General features: G+C 35.7%; 1 protein-coding gene across 3 annotated transcripts; it reads left to right on the plus strand.

Moving 5' to 3' along the window:
* The first annotated feature begins 3,912 nt into the window (after positions 1-3,912).
* LOC109207742 (AT-hook motif nuclear-localized protein 22-like) lies at positions 3,913-5,833 on the plus strand. Of its 3 annotated transcripts, none has more exons than XM_019370725.1 (3): positions 3,913-4,287; positions 4,404-5,043; positions 5,119-5,833. In XM_019370725.1, the coding sequence occupies exons 2-3, from the start codon at positions 4,571-4,573 to the stop codon at positions 5,558-5,560; spliced, it is 915 nt and encodes a 304-aa protein (XP_019226270.1). In that variant the 5' UTR covers positions 3,913-4,287; positions 4,404-4,570; the 3' UTR covers positions 5,561-5,833. The 3 variants fall into 3 exon arrangements, with proteins under 3 accessions (XP_019226270.1, XP_019226271.1, XP_019226269.1); XM_019370726.1 differs by having other exon boundaries at positions 4,409-5,043; XM_019370724.1 differs by having other exon boundaries at positions 3,913-5,043.
* Positions 5,834-21,588: the final 15,755 nt, after the last annotated feature.

Here is a 21,588-nt window from a genome sequence, read left to right on the forward strand (position 1 = left end):
TCGTTGACTGCCCTTGAAAATGATGGTTTTGCTGTATTATTAGCTTGGCATTTCATTTTCTCTTTATTTTTTTATTTTGTAATTTCAACATTTTAGTTTTCCCTTTCTTTTTATTTTTAGTTATTTTCCGTGCTTCTAAGAGATTAGAGAAGAATGCGGGCCGGTTGTCCTGGGGGACAACCCCACTTTTTATTTAGATTCTTCATTATCCAATTGCCAACCATTATTATAACCGGATTAATATTATTCCGTATTATTATTATTAATAAATTATTATAATTATTGTTATTATTATTTTATATTTACTATAGCAGCGCAAGGACCACGCATGGTACCCAGAGAAGGACCTAATGCTACAGCTCGTCGGTTGCACCATGGCACCCAGAAATCTCTCACAAAATAACTGCAAATGGAAAAAATTATAGTACTATTCTCTCTCGTTTGGGGTAATTTCACGGATAATCACTACGAGATTTTTTAACTATTTTTTTTTTTGTAAGGAACAAAAAATTAATTTTTTTCTAAATATATAATGAGATATATTGTTTAATTAGTGCTTAAATAAAATTGAAATATATCTAGCATTTTGAGATTGACACTCATTCTTTTGAAAACAAAGGATACATTATTCTTTTTCAAATTCCTCTAATTCTTACTACTAACAATAACATATAATAGATAATTTGTCCATTTAAAAAAGAGAACAAAGATAATTAAGTCAAATATTTTTTATGATTAACACTATTTTTAATGTGTGTTGTTAAAACATTAAATGGCGGGAGAGAGTATAGAAAATTAATGATGAAAAGAAAGTGGAAGTGCATGAGTTTGAGGGAGGGCGTGCGGGGCTTTTGGCAGGAAGAGAGTAATAATCACTGCACAACCAATAAGCTATCAAGAATTTTAATTGCCTTGGTATGAAAATAGGCAGGCACACTGCACACATTGAATAAAGTCATCAGAACGAAGCGGTATATAATATTGGAATATAAAATATGATCGTTTAACTGTGATAGATCTAACTTTTGGTAACAGGTGCGACCATTTTCACTGTTTTTGACTGACTAATTATTCACTAAATATACAAACATATACCCGTAAAAAACATAGAATTGTTGGTGCACTAAACTCTCCCAATACTCTTTTTGACAGACTAATTAAAATATAGAGTTGTTGGTGCACTAGTTAGCATGACGTTGCGGATTCGACGAACCTAGTAACTTTGGTCCGTATTTTATATTTATCTAAAAAAATATACAAATTATTAATTTAGAACTATTAACGTAAAAAGACTAAAACCTCTTAACTATTAGCTTCAAACCCTAACTCCGTCTCTGCCAATATTCATGATTTGTGTATAAGCCGAATAACATTAGGTCTATCGTATGCAACTTATTTACTTGAATAGTTACACTAAGCCAATTTTCATGCTTGAACCTTCATATGACGCCAAATTTTATCATTGCACCAAGATTTTTCTTTAAAATAAAAGTAAAATACACAATAGCAATAATAACAATAATAAATATAACGTTTTTGTTCAAGCAAATAAATACTTCTTCCGGTTCATAATAAGTGACCTTTTTACATAATCAAAAATGAATTAACTTTAGTTTCTCAAATTTATCCTTATTTACATATCTCAATATGTGTATAGTTAATTAAGGATAATTTAGTCATATTTAATATTTATTTTTCTTTAGGAGTTAATATTTTTTATGGGGTACGCCAAAAGCCAAATAATCATTTATTGTGGACGGTTGTATTAGAACAAGTTGTATTGGCGATGGCCAAAACAACAACATTGCAGCAGAAGAAAGATGCAGAAGAGCGAGCATTCGTGGCAACTTTTTAGGTGTCAGGTGGTCAGTGCAACCCACTCTGTTTCTCAATCACGCCCACTCTCTTTGGTTTCTAATTCCAATAGCACATCACTAATTCCCTTTGACCAATAACTCTCCTCAAACTCCTCTCTTTTAGCATTGAAAATGCCCACTGCATGCCTGTGACTAGAAGGCCGAAATATATACGACTAGTGACAATATAATACAGCTTAGTTATGGTATTGTTACACAAAATTCAGATATTTTATTTTATGGTGTAAATATTTCTTTCCGCTTATTCATGTTGAGCTGGTTTGTGATTATTCAAATTTGTTAAATGAAAAAAAAATCAATATTTTGCAGTAAGGATTAAGATACCCTTTAAACTTTAGAAATGACCTTGTATCATTGGGGAGTTAAACATATAGTATAAAAGATTAAGTTATTAACGGATTCAAAGTTCTCATCCTCAAGGGAGTTAATATATAACCATTGGAAGAAATTATTGTTATGCTAATTACCAATGAGAACAACCATTACTCAAAATAAGTATGACAAACCTTTGATAAGAAAATAGACTTTAGGGTCTAGCACAACTTCAAAAGTTAATTTGTGAGATGGGGATATTGTTTAAGAATATATAATGAGCCAAATAATTCGTATTCCGCCCGATATGGGAACTCAACAAAATCAAAGATGATATTTCCACAAATCAAAATATTTTACTTGATTACCTTAATATTATAGAGCGATCTGATAGACCCACACTTGTTTAGTCGCTCTCAATTCTTCATGTGATTGTTATTTGGAGGCAAAAGTGTATTTTTATTTCCCTTCTTTCCCACTTTGCACATTAGATCACTCGAGATATGTGTGCTTAAGTAGGTAAAAATTGTTAGAAAAATAGTGGACTTTATTTTGAAGGTAGTAGTCATAAACTACGAGTGACGCACATATAATGCATTTCGCTACATTTTAAACTTCGATTGGTGCATTTAATTACTCTCTCTTTTGTTTATTTATTTATCTACTCATTTATTTATAACTTGACTCTTCCACTTTTTTGCGCTCTTCGTGTTTGAGTTAAAATTTTCAAGCAGAGTCAAAGCCGTTATGTAAAATGAAACGAGGTTGAGTAGTAAATGATTTGACATCCATCTAAGGATATCAAAAAAAGAAAATGAAAAGTGGGGTTTGGAGATTGTGAGAGAAAGAGCCAATTCCCCAAAAAAACAATAAAGCCACCCAAGATGATCAGACCGTGTCTTCTGGGGGAGCAGCCAAATACACACACACACACACACTCTTTCGTTCTCTCTCATGAGTGTGCGTGTGTTTGTCCTTGCTGTCTTTATCACCTTTGCAAAGATGAACCTCCAGTTAATTTTTCATCTTTTTCTTTGCATTAAACTACGAGTTTCGTTTTTTTATTCTCTTTTCTAGCTCCCTTAGCTTGTTATGGATTGGCACTTACTCTCTCTACGTGAATTCCGGGTCCAAATTTTCGTAACGCTTCTCAACTACTACTCCCCCCTACTGCCCTTTCTCAATAAAGTCCATAAGAGTATCAATACTTGACTTTTGAGGTGAAACTAACATTAACTTAGTATTTCCTTGTTCATTTTTACTTGTCCACTATATTAAAAATATATTTCACTTTTACTTGTCCACTGTACTAAATAAATAAAAAAATCTTTTTTCTTGTAACCCTTATCATTAACTAATCATTTCCCAAATTTTTTGAAAGTGCTATTATTATTATTATGGATAAAATTGTAAGATAAATACTTCATTTATACCTTTAATTCCGACATGTTGATTCTGTTCAGGTGGAATTTTTGCATTACCATTGGAGGAAGAAAAATGGACAAAAACAAGCTAAGTAAGGGAAGTTGAAGAAGATGGGATATGTAAGTTTTAAATATGGCGAGAGAACTATATATTAATTATTTATTAATCAATACTAAAATTACTTATAATGTATTAATTGATTCAGTATATATAGTGAGGCCAAATAAATTTGTTCAATAGGCATGTGTGCTTTACAAGGGCAAAAGGGAAAAGCTTTTTTACAACATGTTACTAATAGATGATGAAACCAAACCAAAGCTCACCCCAGGCACCCAAAATAGGGAATTTTGTTAAAAGAGAGAGAAAGGAGAGAGAAAGAAGGAAAAGAGAAGGGTCCCATGTTCGCACCGCCCATACGCACGCTGTCTCTCTTACCAAAACCGAACCCATCATCCCCCATCTCAACTCTAACTAGCCCCCCTTCACCCTCCATCAACCTAACCTAACCCATATACTACTACTATAACCCAAACCCCCTCACAAAAACTTTTAATAAAAGTATCTAATTCCTCCAACTCATCCTTCTCTCTCTCTTCTCTCTTCATTTTCCTCCAAACCCTCACCAAAAGAGAAGGAAGATCAGATGAGAAACTGAGCAACAAACAAACCAAGGGTAATTCTACTCTTTTCCTACATGAGCTTATTATAGTGTTCAAATATGGTTGATTCACCTCTTTCACCTGAAAATTTGTTGGCTGACTTCACTTCTCCTTTCCTACTTTTTTCTAGTACAGTGAAGGTTAGGAACAACCCATTGATTTGATACTTCAGCTCTACCCTCTTAGCAAATTCTCTCTTTCCCTTCTACTCAGTTCAGCTGGAATTTAATTTGCAAGTTCCAAGAAAATACTCAGTTCTAGTTCAAGAAGAAGAAGAAGAAGAAGCTCCCAGAAAAGATGGATCAACTAACAGCTCATGGCCGTCCTTTGCCACCTCCTTTTCACACAAGAGATCTTCAGTTACAGAATAATCCTCATCAGTTCCATCACATACAACAACAGCAACAACAACCCAAAACTGAAGACGAACAACAAAGCGGACACCGAAACCAGAAACGGGATCGTGACGATAACTTTAGCATCTCACCAGGTTTAAATCCTGAATCCGGCTCTATGGACAGCAAAGGAAATTCGGGAGAGGGCGGTGGTGAAGTCACAAGAAGACCAAGAGGAAGACCAGCTGGTTCCAAAAACAAACCAAAACCACCCATCATAATCACTCGTGATAGCGCTAATGCCCTTAGATCTCACGTTATGGAAATCGCCAGTGGCTGTGATATCCAAGAAAGTATCTCCACTTTCGCCACCAGGCGTCAACGAGGTGTTTGCATATTAAGTGGTAGTGGAACTGTCACAAACGTTACGATAAGGTAAAAATTTTATACTTTTCCCACCGCTTTAACTGCGAAGTGATATGTATTCTCACTGTAATTTTTATCTGTTAGGCAGCCAGCATCTCCGGGCGCGGTGGTAACTTTACATGGAAGATTCGAAATTTTATCTCTATCTGGTTCATACTTGCCACCGCCAGCCCCGCCAGCAGCATCGGGGCTCACGATATACTTGGCCGGAGGACAAGGCCAAGTAGTAGGCGGTAGCGTTGTGGGACCGCTAAATGCTTCGGGTCCGGTGGTGATTATGGCAGCTTCGTTTGGAAATGCAGCATATGAAAGACTTCCACTTGAAGACGAAGAATCGCCGGTGGGGCAGCAAGGAAGTGGAGCTTTACCAATAGTAAATAATCAACAGCAGCATCAACAGCAAATTATGGGAGGTAATAGTGATCCAAATGCTAATTTACTACAAGGGTTGCCACCAAATCTTCTAAATTCATGTCAATTACCAGCTGATGCTTATTGGGGAACAGCAGGTCGTCCTCCTTATTGATAACAATTTGGGAAACTTCAAAAACTAGTTGTCTTTTTTAATCTTTTTTTTTTTTTTTTTGCATTAATCTTGGACATGGTTTCCGAATTCCAATATTATTACTAGTACAGTAGTACTACTACAACTTCTTCTCATCACTTTTTGTTGATCACCTTTACTTCTTCTAAAGTACTCATGTTAGTCGTGTTTGTGGAGTTATTTTAATCTGTTTAGTAGTGTCTTTACTTTTTGATTATTAGTGAGGTATGTAAAATTTCAAGAATTCTTTGTGGATTTTTTTCTTTCTCATTTTTATTTTTATTTTATGTGAATGGTAGAAATTAAAGATGTTAACAGAAAGGTGCATGACATGAACTGTCTCTTCTCTCATCTCACTTTCTTTTCCTCATAGAAGATAATCAGTCTTTCACTTCCGACAGTCAGGAAAAAGCCTCTTCGTTTTACTTTCTTTTAGATTTCTATATTTTAGTAACAGAATACAGTTCAGGTTCAATGTTTCAGTATATCTTTAAAGGGTTCATTATCTTGTTTCATAGTTTGTTCTAATTATGGAGGAACTTTATGGGGGAGGACTGAGGAGGCAGCATCATTACTAGCAGAAGCGGCGCCATTATAACATCAGTAGCTCGCAGTGGTGATGTTAATGAGAAAAAAGGAAAAGTGTAGGTAGGAAGCAGAAAGAAAGAAAGTAGTGGAAAATAGACAAAAGAATGAGAGAACATGCAGAAAAATGGGCACGAGTGATGAATTACGCAGAGAGGTATGGGCACATTTAGTATTCATCGAGTTTTGCTTTTTGAGTGAAGTGAGTACTATATTTAGGGTTAATACTATGAAGTGAGCAGAGCAGGAGGAGTAGCTTAGATAGGCAGACATGAACATTGGGTAGTGGGGAGTTACACGTGCACTTTTCTGAACTTAGCTCCTTTTCGAGGCAACTAACACTTTCACTTCCATACTAAGCCTTTACCCACAACAACTAGCGCACAACTTCTCTTCTCCTTGCTTTAACTCCACATCACCCATAGGTAGATCTAAAATTTGAATTATATAGGTTTTGATTTTAAATTTTTATCACATTTTGTCTAAGTTTGTGGATTCAAAATATTTTAGTATTTGTACTTATTTACTGAGTTTTTAAAAATATATATAGAGGGTCGTCTATTTTAAAAGCTACTCTATAATTAATCTGCCCTCGACCTCTATTTCCTCGATTTAGAATTTAAACGTTATAAATCTTGAATTGAAGGAGTAGATTATGATATATACTAGTTTATACTATATTTATTGTGTGTGTATTTGTCGAACCTGAAAACCCGTTAACGTTGTATTTGCCACTGCTCAATCCTCTCTACTCTTAGTACCTTCCACATCTGAAGCTAATGCTATGTTTCCATTTCGTTTTTTTTTTTAAACTTTGTGTTTTGTCGTTCTCAAAGTATCATTGAATTTTTGTTAAGCTTCTACGATGAATATATTAACTTAAGACTGATCTTTGAGTCATCCGTATAGAAATCTTTCAAAATTAGTTGCCCCGGCAGCTAGAAGTAAATAAGTACTGTTTTTGATAAGAAATGATCAACCTACAGATGACTACAGGTAAGTTGACAATTTTAGAAATTCAAGAATGGTTTTAAACTTTGAATTTTAACATGTTTTAGAAGCTGGTTATTTGTTTTATTTTACCCGTCATTATTCCAACGTGATTACTATAAAAAATACGTGCAATTATCTTTTTAGTATAAGTCTAACAATAGAGGTAAATCTCTATAAAAGTAATACGTAATTGACAACATGATAAAAATGACGACCAAGCAGTTATAATTAGCTAAACTACACTAACCGTGTAAAAAGAACTTATATATTGCCAATGCAAATTACTTAAATTCTTACTTAGATGCATATCAATTCGGATTAACGTATAGCTAAGCTATTATTACCTCACTTTTCTTCTTGTTTCAAACAAATAAAAATGATTAAAATCTTTCTATTCCAAATCATGTTTAGTTTAATTCCTATTATTTGCCTGGATTATTCATAACTATCTTTGTGGAATTGTGGTATTCCACCTCTTGCTTGTTTTTGGTCCAAAGACTAAATTCTTAATGGTAGTTAGTGTTATGTCCTTTCTTGCCACAGTTGTTACATGTAATATTATGGTATTTGGACCTTGACTTACTTCTACTTTTACCTCTATTCCACGAGCCTCTTGTTCTATCTCTCCCCCGGTCTTCTGTAACCAAGATATCTGCTTGTGAGGACGAACCTTGAGATTTTCTTCTTACTTCCTCGTTCAACACACCACTCTTGGCATATTCCATGGTCACCTTAACTCCAGGAACTGAATTTGTCAAAGAAACACAAAGAGTTTCCCAAGAGTCAGGTAGAGTATTAAGAAGCTAAAGTCCTTGTATCTCATCATCAAAATTAACTCTCATTCCAGACAGCTGATCAAGGACGCCCTGAAAATCATTTATGTGATCAAGGATAGGGCTGCCTTCCTTGTATTTAAAGGTCATCAATTGCTTTAGCAGGAACAACTTGTTGTTCCCAGTTTTTGAGGCATAAAGAGTCTCTAGCTTTTCCCACAATGATCTCGCATGTGTCTCCTTCACAATATGGTTGCGAACCTTATCTTCAACCCATTGTCGTATATATCCACATACTTGTTGGCGCTTGAAATCCCAATCTTCATCAGATATACTCCGGGTTTATGAGCTGAAAAAATGGGTAGATGCATCTTCTTCACGAACAACAAACCTTTCAACTTGCTTCTCCAAACATTATAATTGCTCCCATTTAAATATATCATCTTGCTCATGTTCGCCTCCATTCAGTAACAACCTGGATAAATAACCAAAGCTCTGATACCACTGTTATGTCGAGGAAGAGGCAAACCCGAAAATAAAGAAGATAAAGAACACCAAATTTTAACGTGGAAAACCCTTCAAATCGAAGGTAAAAACCACGGATCACAAAGATCCAAAAAGCTCCATTATAACAATAAGAGGGTTACAAAAGTTCTCCAAATTGGCTACACAACAAGTGCCAAACTTGTTAGGACCAAAAAAGTCAGGTGTCATGCGGAAGCTAGCAAACGCAAACCTTGAACGACGATAAATCAGACAATAAAAGAGAAATACCAAAAGAGACACAAACATTTAACGTGGTTTGATCAACTGACCTACGTCCACGGCGGAGATGAGCAATCCACTATATAAAAAGAGAGTATATCTGATGAAGATTGGGATTTCGAGCACCAACAAGTATGTGGATATATACGACAAGTGGTATCAGAGCAAGGTTCAAGACAGGTTCATCTTGGCGGGTTCAGTTCTTGCCGCAACATATTTGACGATAATCGTAATTTTTGTCTAAGAAATTTGACCGGTGTGCTACGCACGTTGAGACAAACTTTGTGTGGAGATTTGGAGATGCGACCCTGATGAAGGTTGTGCGAAGAAGGTGGATCAAGTTTATTTTGTCAGAAAATTCAGGCCAAGAGGGAGAATTGTTAGGTGTTTGTCCAGATTTTTTTACCATAATTGGTTTTCCTATCTCATGAAGGAAAGGACAACATATTTACCATAATTGGGTTTTTCTTTTCCTAGAAAGAAAATATAATTCTTCCATATTTGGCTAGTCCCTTTTCTTGTAGGAAAAGGTTTGGAGTTCTATAAATTGAAGATACGTCATTCTCATTCAGTAGCATCCACAATGTAGCCATGGGGGGCTTGAGAGTCTTGTTTAGGGGGAGAACTTTACGGGACAAGTGTTAGTGTGTCACTTGTGTTTGCCTCATCGTGAGGTTGTTCTCTCGATATTTTGCACTCACATCTCCGCCGTGGATGTAGGTCAGTTGACCGAACCACGTTAAATATTTGTGTCTCTTTTGGTAGATTTCTCTTTTGTTGTCTGATTTATTGTCGTTGAAGGTTTGCTTTACTAGCTTACGTATGACACTTGACTTTTTTCGGTCCTAACAGTTTGGTTGTTTATTCGACAATTTTCAGATTAATTAATCACATTTATATGTTTCAGATATATTTACTTACTTTTGAAGATCATTCATGTGTTCATTTTCGATATTATGGTGAAAAATAAAATAAAAACCTTGATGGGGTAAACTTGGAATTAGAAAAACTATAATTTGATTTACTGCTTTAAGTTCAACAGCCCTTTATATTGCATCTGGAAAAATTAGCATGTTATCATTAGAGTCACATTACGTGACTCAGATATGCTTGATCGACTGAATATGCAACCACAAAACTGCTATATCCTCCGTGAGGCTCCAGTTCCAGTCATTGGGATCAGCTTTGATTTTATTCATTTAGGCGAATAATATTTTTCTACTTATTTAGTACTTATATATTTTTTATATGCATATTTTTCTTATATACGTAGAGGCGCTGTGATCTGTGAATGGTCAAGAAAATACGGTTATAAAGCTTTACTACGAATCTGCTTTGCTCGTATCCGTATACTGAGCAATTTTGTACGTAAATATTGAAAAGAAATCAACTAACAGAACGATAGGCCTTGCAAAAAAGTGCAAGTCGAAAGATACACTATGCATTTGGTTGGTATGAATCGGCTTCCTTTTTTATTTTCTCTGTATAATGTCAACGAGAGAATCACAACCATGTATTTCTTTTGATAGATGTTAATCTCATAAAACATATTCCATTATGCAAAGATAAACTCCATTTACGAATTCCATATTAATATACACCATGTCCCAGCGTTCAACCAAATAAATATAGAAACATAACACAAAGGACTGGTGATTTTATACTTGAAAGCTGCAATCTGGATTATAAAGATAGATATTCAAACTGACTATTGTTTTACGAGAAAGTACGAATTTCGGTCAAAACCTATTTTTAGAAGTACTCGAGTTACTGATAATCAAGAAAAGGAATATTCTTGCAATGAGAAAGGAAAATTAGAGTATGAAATAGCAAAGTAATCAGTATAAAGCAAAAGTAAATAATTGTATTCCAGTAATAATCAGAATGTATCTGTTGCTGCCAAACGCACACGCAAGTATACGCGGTCGTCAAGTAATAAAGTGACTAAAAGTCGGATGTCGATCCCACGAGGACTTGTGATTAACTATTAACTAAATTAGACTATCCTAATTATCTAAACAAGAATTAAACCTAGAAATATTTGATTCTAAAATAATTAAAATAAACAAAAACAAATAATGAACTTTGGACAGAGAAAGAACAGATTTTAATGATATCAATGTAATGAAAACGATCTAGGGTTATGCGCTATCTAACATTCCTATTCTATTCTTCAATTGAATTGACTAACCAATTTATCTAGTTTATTGGTTGACAGGGTTAATATTGCTCATAAGAATATGTCGAGTTCTTACTCGCCTATTCAAGCTAACCTAACGCCTATATGTCTATGGAGTTAGAATCAACAAGAACGCATTTATAATTCCTGTAAATCAACCAAGCAAGGCAATTAGGTATATGTCTATCCTAACCGCGAATCCGTTCCCCGAGGCCCAGGTTCAAGAACTTGCTCTACTCAATCCTATATGCAATCTAGAATTCCCACTTTCGAGTTCAATTCTAGATTCGTAGATAGTATTCAATTGGTGATCAAGCAATCAAATAATTAAGTGCAGGATTGAATAAATAAACCAATATGATAAATTAAGAAATCAAAATCAATATCCGAATAACAATAGTCATGAAAGAACCACAACCCTAGAACGTGAAGTTTAGCTCCACATAGACATGGTAGCAAAACAACAAATCATACAAAGAAACATAAAAAGACTAAGTTGGTGGAAGAAAAGATGAAACCCGGCCTCCACGGCGGCTCTGTTCTCTTCCTTGGTAAAAAATTATTCTAAAAAACGTTCTCCTATGTATATATACCAAGTAGGGTTGGGCCCAAACAATTATACCTTCTCCAATGTGAAAAAGGACACTTTTCCCGGGCTTAACTAGCGCTGCAGCGCATTTGACCGCGCATCTGGGCGCGCTAATTGGCTGACTTTCTGTTTCTGGGCGCGCTAAAACTAGCGCGGCCGTGCATCTGGGCGCGCACTTTTCACCCTGTTCCGTTCCGAATTTGGAAAAACGTAAAACATGAAGTTATATCCCTTTGAGTTAGCTTTCCAACCATATATTGTGGAGCCAAAATGGAGTTCTGAGCGAAAAGTTATGTCTATTTTACTAGACAGTGCGCAATCTGCCTACTGGAGTCTTCGTTCGCTCTAACTATCATCCGTTGACCCTCAAACACGATCCCGGCTTAATTCCTTGAACTTTTACTCAAACTTTAAAGCTCCAAATCACTTGAATTCATTCCATAACATCTATATAGCTCGGAATCACTCCTACAAGCCATAAAACACACCATTAGTGTAAAACACTTGCGATTAAAGCTCAAACTCAATTAAAGTGCAGTAAATTAGAGTGTAATAATCGACTAAAATGCGTAATTATAGCCTATCATCAACACCCCACACTTAAACGTTGCTCGTCCTCGAGTCAACCAAAAATTTACTCTATCTATGAGCACTTAACATATTTGAAGCACACTACACCAATGATTATGGTTGATAGCAACAATTAAACTCTAGCATATGAAATCATCATACACTTCCCTTTACTTATGTCATTCTTCAAAAATATTCAAACAAAGACAATATGCTCACAACAATCCTAGCCTCAAAAACCGACTCAATGTCACAATGCACTCATGGCTTGAACACCCAACATCCTAGAGAAGTCTAATAATGTTACCTATCCTTCGTGAAACCATGTGCCCTCACAACCAAGGCAAGAGAGTAAGTTGAATCCACACATTCGAATCTCATGATCAAATATATTTTAAGGACTCATATATATCAAAGAAAATATCGCTCACCCTCACAAAAGAAGTCACATGCATGTAATTGGTACCATAGGCTTGTCCGTAATGTAAATCTCTACTAATGTAGGCTCACTCGATCTAAAATCAATTAGGACTTTTTCATGGTTGTAATGTGGGCTAAGGGACGGGTAGGATATATTTAGGAATAGTGACTAACCCTCCTAAGCACTTTAACGCACCACATAATCAACTTTAAGCGCAAATTCTTCAATCCACTTCAATTTTACAAATAATATCACCCCAAAAATGCTCTCTTCTTCTTTAAGCACTACATTAATTCATACCCACTAGCAAGAACAAGACAACAATTTATTCATCTCTAACTTTTTTCTTTTTTTTTTCAATTTCCGCTAGTGGTGTATTATTTTAAAAAACAAGTGCACCTTTCTTCCTTTTATTGGTTCCACTCAAAAGCCACCCCACACTTAGTTTCTTCTTACTTCTTTTAGCGGTCATCTCACAATTAAAGTGCTTTTAAGAGGAAAAGGGATCAAAACAATGTCAATTAAGAATAAAAAGGGTATAGTCTTGTAATGTGGGTGCCAAATAAAAGTCTATAGGCTCAAAAGGGCTAATTAGGGATAGATTTTATTTGTGATAAGCAATTAAGCTAAAAAAAATCAAAGAAAGCCTAAAGTCACTTTTCAAACCGAACATCACCTAAAATTTCGCTTCAACTCACATACCGGGCAAGTTCTAGACACAAGTACAATACATAGACTATACATAAACCTCACCACACATGGCACATGACTCACTAAGAACGGTCTCATTCCGACTCTCAAACAAATGCAAGTATTCACGGAGCCACGAGATATTAAGCATGAAGCACAAAGTGAACATAAGTCAAGAAAACGAGACATGGGCATCACAAGACATGCTATCCAACATATAATGCATCATCAATAATTTTAAATCATAGGGAAGATACTACACATGCCAAAGCCAAATATGCTACTATCAAACAAGTCAAGGGCGCCTAGGTATCTCATCTTTCTTCCTCCATTTATTCCCTAAATTCCTACTACCCGGTTCAAACTACATCCCATGGAAAAGAACCGAGGCACAAAGAAAAACCACGGGGGATTATTACTACCTAAAGAAAGTAAAAGACATATTTTTGGATTTTTTGTTTGGACTTTAATCCCTCAAGAAAACTGTCTAGGAGATCCATCGTCGGGAAAAGTCCAAATCTTTCAAATTTTTTTTTCGTTTTTTAGTTTTTTTTTAAAAAAAAATTACTACACTAAAAACGAGTACTATAACTAAGCTAACATAGCACAGAAAATCACCCAGACAATCTTCTCACCCCACACTTAAAATTGTGCAATGTCCTCAATGCACACTAAAATTAACAAGAGGGTAAAAGAGACTCCCTGGTAGGCCAAAGGCCGAAGAATTAGCAGCTCACGGGATACTCAGACTTCTCCCTGGTATGATCCCTTGTGTGGGTACCTCACACTTAGTTTCAACCACCTGCTCGCTTTAGCACATGCCTATTGGCTTTGACTCCATGCTCCTACTCCTACAACACAAAATAATACTACAAAAAAAATTAACACAACAAAATAAACAAAAGGAAAAAAAAATAGAATTGGGTTGCCTCCCAACAAGCGCTTGATTTAACGTCGCAGCACGACGCCAACACTTTCATCACTTTTTCTTCCACTTTGAGGATATAAATTGCGCCCCCAATTTTGCATCAAATTTTCTGTCACGTTCATGGGGCGGTGGTGTAAAAATAAAGAACCCAAGTAGTAGGTATCGCATCTTGCACTTCTTGGCCTTTAAGTGAGGAATGTCGTTTTGTCTCCTTGGTGTGGCAAATTTCAGAATATAAACACTTTGTTCCTCATCTATTGACTCCTCCATATGCTCGAATGGATCAATTTCCATGTCACCAACCAAACATAATGTTGAAAAGTGTTTAGAATGAGGTCCAATACGCTCCAACTCCAAAATTGCATTATTTTTGACATCTTCAATTTTGAGCTCTTCGTCAACCTTGGCATCATTAATAATATTTTGGTCGAATAGTTGGAATTCCTCTTTCCGCTCTACAAGCTGGCCAGTATCCACAAAAATTGGTTGTACGGCACAGACGCCTCAACCTTTTTATTCAATTGAGCATGCAAGTCATAGATATCTGAGCCAAATTGGTCTATCTCTTGCCTAAGCTCAGTTCTTGCTTTTATTGGTTGTTCTGTCATATTTGAAAGACCATAACGGAGAAACTCATGAGATTTTATAAGTTGAGCTTGTTCCTCTAGCCAAGATTGGCTCACTATATCTGCTTCTTCAAAATTATTTTCTGGTGGGAACTCGCTCTCTTCAGCCACTTCCTCCGCCTCGGCCTTCATTCTCATGACTGCTGCACTAATTCTTTGTGCAGCCTTTCGATTTTCATCTTGTAGCTCGACTACTTGCCTCATCATGTCCATAATATGAGCAATGCTTTCCATATCCTCCACTTCCTTGCTCCTATCAAACTCATAAACATTTTTAGAAACATTATAATAAGAACTCTGAGAAGGATAATAAGAATTAGGACAACCATCCCAATGGCCACCTTGACCACCACACATATTACAAAAATTCCACACATCAAATTGAGATGCACAATTTTGCCACAAGTGTGGTCCTCCACAATATGGACAAGGATCACTATAATAAGAATAACCAATATTTGACCAATTCTCATTCCAAGTTGCCATGTCAACAAAGATAATAAAATATTAAACTACGTTAAAAATAAAAAAAATAAAAACTTGAATAGGCAAAAAGTAAAAATCCAATCTAGTAGAATAGTTAATTTTTAAGTCCCCGGCAACGGCGCCAAAAACTTGTTGCGGCCAAACGCACACGCAAGTATACGCGGTCGTCAAGTAATAAAGTGACTAAAAGTCGGATGCCAATCCCACGAGGACTTGTGATTAACTATTAACTAAATTAGATCCTAATTATCTAAACAAGAATTAAACCTAGAAATATTTGATTCTAAACTAATTAAAATAAACAAAAACAAATAATGAACTTTGGACAGAGAAAGAACAGATTTTTATGATATCAATGTAATGAAAACGATCTAGGGTTATGGGCTATCTAACATTCCTATTCTATTCTTCAATTGAATTGACTAACCAATTTTTCTAGTTTATTGGTTGACGGGGTTAATATTGCTCATAAGAATCTGTCGAGTTCTTACTCGCCTATTCAAGCTAACCTAACGCCTATATGTCTATGGAGTTAGAATCAACAAGAACGCATTTATAATTCCTGTAAATCAACCAAGCAAGGCAATTAGGTATATGTCTATCCTAACCGCGAATCCGTTCCCCGAGGCCCAGGTTCAAGAACTTGCTCTACTCAATCCTATATGCAATCTAGAATTCCCACTTTCGAGTTCAATTCTAGATTCGTAGATAGTATTCAATTGGTGATCAAGCAATCAAATAATTAAGTGCAGGATTGAATAAATAAACCAATATGATAAATTAAGAAATCAAAATCAATATCCGAATAACAATAGTCATGAAAGAACCACAACCCTAGAACGTGAAGTTTAGCTCCACATAGACATGGTAGAAAAACAACAAATCATACAAAGAAACATAAAAAGACTAAGTTGGTGGAAGAAAAGATGAAACCCGGCCTCCACGGCGGCTCTGTGCTCTTCCTTGGTCAAAAATTGCTCTCAAAAACGTTCTCCTATGTATATATACCAAGTAGGGTTGGGCCCAAACAATTATACCTTCTCCAATGTGAAAAAGGACACTTTTCCCGGGCTTAACTAGCGCTGCAGCGCATTTGACTGCGCATCTGGGCGCGCTAATTGGCTGACTTTCTGTTTCTGGGCGCGCTAAAACTAGCGCGGCCGCGTATCTGGGCGCGCACTTTTCACCCTGTTCAGTTCCGAATTTGGAAAAACGTAAAACATGAAAGTTGTATCCCTTTGAGTTAGCTTTCCAACCATATATTGTGGAGCCAAAATGGAGTTCTGAGCGAAAAGTTATGTCTATTTTACTAGACAGTGCGCAATCTGCCTACTGGAGTCTTCGTTCGCTCTAACTATCATCCGTTGACCCCCAAACACGATCCCGGCTTAATTCCTTGAACTTTTACTCAAACTTTAAAGCTCCAAATCACTTGAATTAATTCCATAACATCTATATAGCTCGGAATCACTCCTACAAGCCATAAAACACACCATTAGTGCAAAACACTAGCGATTAAAGCTCAAACTCAATTTAAGTGCAGTAAATTAGAGTGTAATAATCGACTAAAATACGTAATTATAGGCTATCATCAGTATTCATACAAATGACATTTCTATTCCTTATATAGACATCTCTAAGTACAACGTCATTTCCCCTTTATGACCAGGTCATTATGAGCACTAATGACATTAATGGAACGCTATAATTGGTAATCGTAACTGTTTCGTGAAGATTCTGTAACGTTTATAATCATTTATGCTCATTAATTGAAGATCAATGAATCTGTCCTTTTTCTTGTCTTGGTTTATTCCACCGGTGTCTCTTCAAATTACTAAAGAGACTCGAACAACCGTTTCTTCTCGTCTCTTAGACGTCTATTAGACGTTTTGCTCGTACCTATTAAGAGTCACATCTTTTTAAGTACTCTTTTCCAGCTGTCACTTTTCTAATGATCCACGTGTCTTGCCATGTCAGCCACATAATTAATTCTACGTGTAATATTTATTTTTTCCAATAAAACTATGTTGGTCTTTGTTGAAATTTACATTATTAAGGCTAAAAAATTATTGAAAAGTAAGGAGAGATTCAGTGTGCAATGTTGGACAGTTGGAGGTCAAAGAGAAAAATTGTTTTGGGCTGTGGCAGTAGAAATGACACCAGGTAGCCACTATAAAGGGTTGCTATTTAGGAATGAAGAATTAACTCAAATAAGGTAAGAAATTTGTTTCCATTAGTAGTGTTCTCACTCAATGGTGGCAGAGGAAACCAAAGAATTTGGTCCATAAAATGATCCTTCACATTATTCCTATCACTATCTCCTGGGAGTTATGGAAAAGCTATACATCTTGCAAATTTGGAGAAGGTAAGAAATTTTCTCTTTACAAATGAAGTCCCAAATTATTTGGAACATTAACGCTGCGACCAACAAGAAATACCCCTCTGTTAACACCCACTCTCACTGGTACAAAAATTGTGAGATGATTGAAGAGCTGAAACTTATTCCTATATGGACGAGTGTTTTATGTGAGGTGCCTCCCAGTGGGTTTTTGAAGCTAAATACTGATGGAAGCTTTAACAAACAGAATGAAAAAGCAGGGATTAGAGGAATTCTTAGAGATAAAGAGGGAGGCTTTGTCATGGCTTTCTCGATGCCAATCATCTGTAGTAGCATCAGTGAAGCAGAATTGAAGCTATCAAATATGGGTGTGAGTGGTGCAAAAGCAAAGGAATATCGAACTTTGTCACACCTCCTTTTTTACACACCTACCCCGAAGGATAATGTATAAGGGAGTTTTTCCATTTGAAGTGACATTATTCGAAATGGAATTATTTATTTATTTAGAGTCGCCACTTGGGATAGGTTTGGCTTTTGGTGTCCCAAGTCACCGGTTTAACTTGAATCCCAAATCGAGGAAAATTTTCGACTTTCCAATTGGAGTCTGCGAGCCAGAAATTCTAAGTAAGGAATTCTGTTGACCCGAGGGAAGGTGTTAGGCACCCCCGAATCCCGTGGTTCTAGCACGGTCACTTAAACTATTATAAATGGCTAAAAATATAATTTTTGTACATGTTATCCTATAGTGCAATTTTAGAATTATTCACCGCTTTCAATTAAAACTTTTTAAGAAAGTGAACGTCGTTTAAAACATATTTTTGGATCACGTCACATGAAATGCACCCGGATCCTCGACACATTTTATTCAACATTTTGGGATTTGGATTTGGGTTGCATGAAATGCACACCCGTATTTAGGAAGGTAACATTATTAAAAAGCGCGCCTAAAGCGACTAACGTTTATTAACTTTGCGGGAGGCCATGAAAATTCGCTAAATGGCACGTCTCAATTCTACGTATTTTAATATAAACATTTAAAGAGGGCCATGCAATTTATGAGTTTTATTTGGCGTTGGCGCACCTCGTTTTATTTTAAAAGTCATCCTAAAAGGGACTATTATTTTCTACTAAGTGTTGCCTCTAAAAGGGCCTTAAGTAACTAGTATTATTAATGAGCTACTATTAATAACATTCAAGGAATTTTGGGCCTCAAATCCAAGTCCAAATTCAAACAAGAGGGAAACCTCTTAGTTCAAGTTTGCCACTTAACTTGGGAAGGCTCGAATGACATTATAGAGTTTAACCCATTACTTAAAACAGAAATTCAGAGTCTCTAACACATTGGACCTAAAATATAGCCCAGGCCCAATATTAATTGTTTTAGGGCCCAGTGCGTGTGAAGATGAAGTTGTCCAGCCTAGGCTTGTGAAAAGCCCCAATTTTGAAAGTCCTTGTAAGCCAAGGATTTTTTTTTGGCTTGTGATTTTATGGGCCTGAGCTTAACACACTTAAACGGGCTTGGGTTTAGCATGATTTTATGGACCCAGTTTCGAAGGTCTTGGCAGTAAAGTCATATTTGCCATACCTCTTTTATAACTAAGAAGCTAATATAAACATAGATGAAATAATCAGGATATGTGTATACTAGTTCTATTCATGTAAACAATCCTAATAGCTCAACATTGACACTGTGTTTATGTAAATAATCATGTTCATATGAACAACAGTGACATACATCTTTTAAAAGAAAAAGAAAATGCATTTGAACGTGGTGAAGGCTTGAGGCCACTAAGAATGATGTAGGCATAGTGCACCTATAACTATCTTCATGAAAACTCAAACTAACATTTCCTTTTAAATCCCAGTTAACAAAATATCAACTAATATTTTCTTTTAAATTCCAACCAAAACCAAATCAACTACACTAAGCTAACATCATTGAATATCCTACTTGCACAATTTCTGAAGGAAGGAAAAACAGTCCAGTAGTTCAATTTAATAACAGTGCGAACAGTCCTAATTATACAAATAGATACTTGTCCAAATGAGTATCACAGCTAAGTATTAAATCTAATAACGACTATAGGAAAAATTCATGTGAAAACCAAGCACTTCTTCATCATTTAATTCCAAAGGTTGTTCGTACATATTGATTCAAACTTCCAGATCACTTGAGGCAAGAAAATGTACTTGGAATCAAAGCAAAATAAAGGGAGAAGGAATCAGCAGTGGCAAACAACAATCAGCAGTTGAAAACCAGCAGCAACACAACAATAGGATCAGTTTGAAAGCCAAAATTGCATCACTACAGCCCAGGAATGAATGACAGATGAACACCAACCAATAAAACAACCAGAACAGACTCGATTGAACCCAAACACACTCGAAATTGAACCCAGTAAACTTCTGAAGTTTCAGCAACCAGACACAAGGAATTTTCAAGTTATTTTTATATTTATCTAAGCTAGAAACTCGAATCAGTAGCTGGAATTCGAAATCACTCTAAGAAACTTCAATGGAACAGTATTTTCTGGAGTTTTTGTGCTTTTTTTGGTTTTTTATTTTTGAAGAACTAAGATCTAAACTGAAGTTTTTGAACTCTAAGAGTTCAGATTTTTGATTTTTGGATTTGAAATTCGAATGTTTTGATTTTTCAACTTGAAGAGGCCTTTTTTTTTGGGGGGGGGGGGAGGGGGAGGGATTTTTATATCTGAACTTGCTGGAGGATTTTTGTGGGTGTTCAAAACTTATTAAACAAGGCAGTGGGGACTGCCTTTTATAGGCAAATTTGAGGGGCAGTTTCAGATTTTTGTTTTTACACCTTTTGCCCCTCTTTTATTTTCAATTTTTACTAATTATACCTTCATTTTCTGACTTGTTTCTCAAGTTACTTCACTAAGTTCTGAAATTATAACTACAACCCCAAACTAGAAACTTCTAGAAGGTTCTATTTTAGTTACTACAAAGTTCTTTCTGTCTAAATGCCTAAACTGACCTTTTATTTAATCTGAAATTACAAGACTAGGCCAGCTAAACCCCATCCTTTTACCCTAGTTAGTAACTATAGTTAGACCAACAAATCTAATTCAGCTATATCCAAACAGACTAAAACTAATTAAATCTAATTAACAGCAACAATAAGAAATTACTAACTAAATCAAACACTGAAATAATAAAAATCAAAACATATATCAAAACAGATTCGAAACAAAATTAAACTAACATCAAGAACCACAAAAACAGGATTAACTAAAAATCAAAACAAAATTAAACAAAAAAAATCAGAAACAGTCACGAACAGAATCAACCATGAACAAAACAAATATTAAACTACAAGAAATTTGAAAACTCATGAAAACAGAATCAAGTATAACAAAGAAATAATCAAACCAGGAAGAAAAACTTACTGAATCATGAATTAAAACTAACCTAATATGAACCAAAACAATCATTAAGAACAGGATTAGCCTATGGACTAAAATCACAAGAAACCTTATGAACACAATGTACATTAGTCATGAACATAAAACCAAAATAACGAGTAGACTGACTGAGCAAGAACAAAGAAAATAAAATAACAATCATTCAAAAGAAAGATAGAAAAGGAAGAATGAAAGGTAATACCTAAATTTAACACTGGAAAACCCCGGTCAGCCTCTTTGGGACTATCTGGACCAAAACGTCCTTAATCATGTGTTTCCATGAGGAAACACAAAATTAAGGACTATTATAGTCCAATAATGAATAAACCTTGAACTTTTAGGAAATTAGGGTTCTTGGGTCAAACTTTGATCTAAAATTCGAGGAGGTCCAATGAGATTCGAGGGAAACTGATTAGGGGTTTAGGAAGAGGGGAGTGAGGAGACTTTAGGGTGTTATTTTGGTAAGATTTGGATGAGTTGGTGTTTTGGTCCGAGTTTCTATTTGATATTCGAAGATATTGGCTTGGATTTGAGGGAAAGTAAGGTTGGATTTGGCATGGGGAGGCGACGAGGAGCACAGGGGTGTATTTTTGGGACTCATCGGAGAATCGCCGCTGGCGGAGGCGATTTCCGGCCGGCGGTGGA

Source organism: Nicotiana attenuata, unplaced genomic scaffold (assembly GCF_001879085.1).
Source record: "Nicotiana attenuata strain UT unplaced genomic scaffold, NIATTr2, whole genome shotgun sequence".
NCBI lineage: Eukaryota > Viridiplantae > Streptophyta > Magnoliopsida > Solanales > Solanaceae > Nicotiana > Nicotiana attenuata.

Bases quoted from the DNA above. Each gene is read 5' to 3' on its own strand.
- LOC109207742 (XM_019370724.1), top strand. From the start codon at position 4,571: ATGGATCAACTAACAGCTCATGGCCGTCCTTTGCCACCTCCTTTTCAC. The intron at 5,044-5,118 runs GTAAAAATTTTA...TTTATCTGTTAG, and splicing joins GTCACAAACGTTACGATAAG to GCAGCCAGCATCTCCGGGCG.